Genomic DNA, 3,270 nt, shown 5'->3' on the forward strand with positions numbered 1-3,270 from the left:
CGCCGCCCGCCGCCGCCCGCGGGCTGGGGCCGGCCCGCGCCCCCGCGTCCCCGTACCTCGTAAAGGTCCCCAGAAGCCATGCCAGGCTGCGGAACTTGGCTCGCCGGGTGTGCGCGTCTGCTCGCTCGCGCCCTCCGTGCGTGTGCGCGCGGGGGCCAGTGTGCGCGTGTGTGCGCGCGTGTGTGAGTGTGTGTGGTGTGTTGAGTAAACTGTGTTTTTGCAGAATGACAGGCTTGGGGGCTGCCTATGCGCAGAATCAGAGCGGGCGGCGGCGGGGCTGGCGTAACCGGCAGCGGCGGCGGCGGCGGCGGCGGCGGCACGAGCGCGGGCAGCAGCGACGGCCGCGCAGCGCGCCCGGGAGGCACGGACGCGGCCCGAGCGCCGCGGCCCCCGCGACCCGCGACCCGGCGACCGGCGGCGGCGGCGGCTGCACCCGGCAACGGCTCGCCCCGGCGCCGCCTGCAGGAAGCCGCCCCGCGCCCGCCGCCGGCCCGGACGCTGCTGCCACTGGGCGAGTCCCCGCCCCCCGGGAGCCCGGCCCGGCCCTCGGGCGCGGGGGCGGGGGCGGCTGCCCGGCCGCGCCCCGGGGACCGGTCCTGGAGCCCAGGAGCGCCCAGGCCCGCCCCGCCGCCCCGGGCCCGCTTCGGAGGCGGCCGGCGGGCCCCCCGGGGCTGGCGGGCCAGGTGCCCGCCAGGCGTGCCCGCCCCGGGGCCGCGAAGGGGCGGCCGGGAGGCAGGTAGAGGGCTGCGGTTGCAGGTCGCAGGGAAGGGGCCCCAGCCGAGCCCAGCTGGTCGGGGTCCCCCGCCTCCGTCTCCCCTCCCCGGGAGGAGCGTGGGCGCCGCCCTGGGAGACCTGTCCCCTTGGGGTTGCGCGGCCCCTCCCTTCAGGCCGGTTTGTAAGATGTGGAGGCCACGAGGAGGAGGGACGAAAAGACCCATCCAGAAGCGCCATGGAGAGCCACGACAGCGTGGCCACCCCATAAACCCTGGAAAGTCTTTAGAGCCAGTCGTGGCCTTCCCTCAATAACTGTCCCTCACCCCCCATTCATTCACTCATCTGTTATTGAAACGTTTCCCAAAGTCCACCCAACTGCACAGTGTCCCTGGACAGTCACAACTGGGACCCTGCCCACAGGGGACTTTGAATCCGGTAGGGGAAACTAGACATTCCCAAGTGAAGAGGGCAGTGGTACATTCAATTGTTCCAGAGCTGGAGCGACAGGAGAAGCCCTCTCAAATCAAAACCCATTCTTTAAGTCGTCTCTTCCTACCAATGTGGATAAATGGTCACCCTTCTGCTTAAAGCCTTTTCCTTATAAAAAAAATATAGTCATCTGAGAACCTTGAGAAGTCAGACTGTTCTGAAATTGGAGGTATGACGTGGACTTAACTCACATCCTCCCTGGGTCATTTCATATTTGTGAGACCATGAGCAAGTCACTTTACCCATCTCTAAATGGGAGATGGTGATAAGCACCTAAGGTGAAGTGAGAATTAAACAGAGGATCTATGTAAGCATGGAGTGGCCTACCCATGCCAGCAGAACTCAACAGAGGTAATTCGTGTCTGAGTCTGGACTCTGAAGTCCAGAGTGTGCGATGGCAAAGGGGCCAGAGGGATTTTTCAATCCAGAGGCGGTCAAACTTTTAAAAGTTACCAAATTTTTTAATGAAAAAAAAAATTCATAGACTGTCGACCACAAAGTTTTCATGTCTGACTCATTGCAGGACATATGAGTTTGTATATGCTGTTCCCTCTGCCTAGAATGTCCTTCCATGCTGAATTCATCTGGAAAACTCTTGCTGTTCCTACAGGGGCTTGTTTATCTTTGTATCACAAGCATCTACCACTATTTCTCACAGACGGTATGTACATATGAATGTTTGTCAGACTATGCCAATACAACAAATTTTATACTAATTTCTAGTTAAAATCCTGTATTAAAATAGTGAAGGAAAAAATGGTGATGGCGTGGAAATAATAAATAAGAGAGCATATTAGGCTTAGAAACTGTAGAGATTGTTATAGCAGTTCTTTTCCGTCTTCCTATCAATATTTTCCCCATGGCTATGGTTTTAAATAATAACGTTAATAATAAGCAGTTCTCTTATCTGTAGGTAGCAAAACAAATTTTAATGATCCTTGATTTGTATTTGGGAATTAAGTGCACCCCCATAGCATGAGGATGTAATTTGGAAGTAGAAAACAAGAAAGAAACGGGGTTTGGAAATAATATGCACAGCCAAATTTGAATTTATAATCAGTAGCTTTACAAAAACACCAAAAACTTCACTTACACTGGCCAAATACTCCGTGGGAACATGAGCACGACATTCATTCCCAAAGTTCGCAGAAGGGAACACTCACTGTGGACTAGCATGCTCAGAAAGTGTTTTAGGACTGAAGTGGATCTTGAAGACTCATAGAAAAGGAGGGACAGTGTTTTAACTGGAGGGAAGAAGGAGGTGGTGGGCAATTCTGCAATGGGAAGGGCCCAAGAAGACTATGAGACTGGTTCGTGGAGGTCCCAGGACCCTGGATGGTGAAGGTGGGTCAGTTCATGGAGTCTTAAAAGCCAACCTAAGAAGCCTACGACGCAGCAGGTCAACAGTGGGAAACTGGGTGAGGACTTCTGAATCCATCAAAAGCATGCAACAATTAAAAATGTGCTTTAGAAAACAAATTCTCGAAGAAATATGAGAAATCGACAGCAGGGATTGAGTTTAAGGCCAGGGAGAGGAATCGCGGTGGTCCCCGGTGGTAGCAGTGGAAATGAAGAAGAAAAACTGGATTTGTGAGATGTTCAGAAGGTAGAACCCAGCTAATATTTGTTGTGGTTGCTCCACCTACTTCCATGAAACATTTGATCCAGACCAACAGGACCCGATGACTAACAGGATGCATGTGCGTTGAGGACTGGGGGAGGGCCAAGCAACTAAGGAAAGAAAGCATGCAGAGATGACTAAGGCTTTAAACTGAGTGACTGAGCTACCCATCCGTCACAACACTATTTTATTTTGAGCTTACCCCCAGACCATTGCTGGCTTCCGGAAAAGGCAGGTGCTTCCTGAGGGATGACGGGGGGAAGGGTCTTTGCTTACTGTGCGAAGGTCAGCCCAGCCTTGGACAGTGTGGCTCCAGGTCCTTCAGATGATGGAGAAGTATTATCGCTCACAGGGAATGGAAGACACCTGCCGTCTTCCACAAACTAGTGTAGACTCTTCATACTGGGCATAACTCAAGGTCATACGATAGAAAACTCAACCCTAAC

The 3,270-nt window shown here is 54.0% G+C and overlaps 1 protein-coding gene across 1 annotated transcript in view; it reads right to left on the bottom strand.

The window, feature by feature from the left end:
- Window positions 1-178, bottom strand: part of CDYL2 (chromodomain protein, Y-like 2) — a 161,954-nt gene extending 161,776 nt beyond the window's left edge. Inside the window, exon 1 of the mRNA XM_012648191.1 lies at window positions 57-178. Coding sequence (XP_012503645.1) covers window positions 57-80 — 24 coding nt within the window. The 5' untranslated portion in view covers window positions 81-178. The remainder of the gene's footprint in view (window positions 1-56) is intronic.
- Between the last annotated feature and the right edge of the window lie 3,092 nt (window positions 179-3,270).

The sequence above is a fragment of the Propithecus coquereli genome, unplaced genomic scaffold, assembly GCF_000956105.1.
Source record: "Propithecus coquereli isolate 6110/MARCELLA unplaced genomic scaffold, Pcoq_1.0 Scaffold280, whole genome shotgun sequence".
NCBI lineage: Eukaryota > Metazoa > Chordata > Mammalia > Primates > Indriidae > Propithecus > Propithecus coquereli.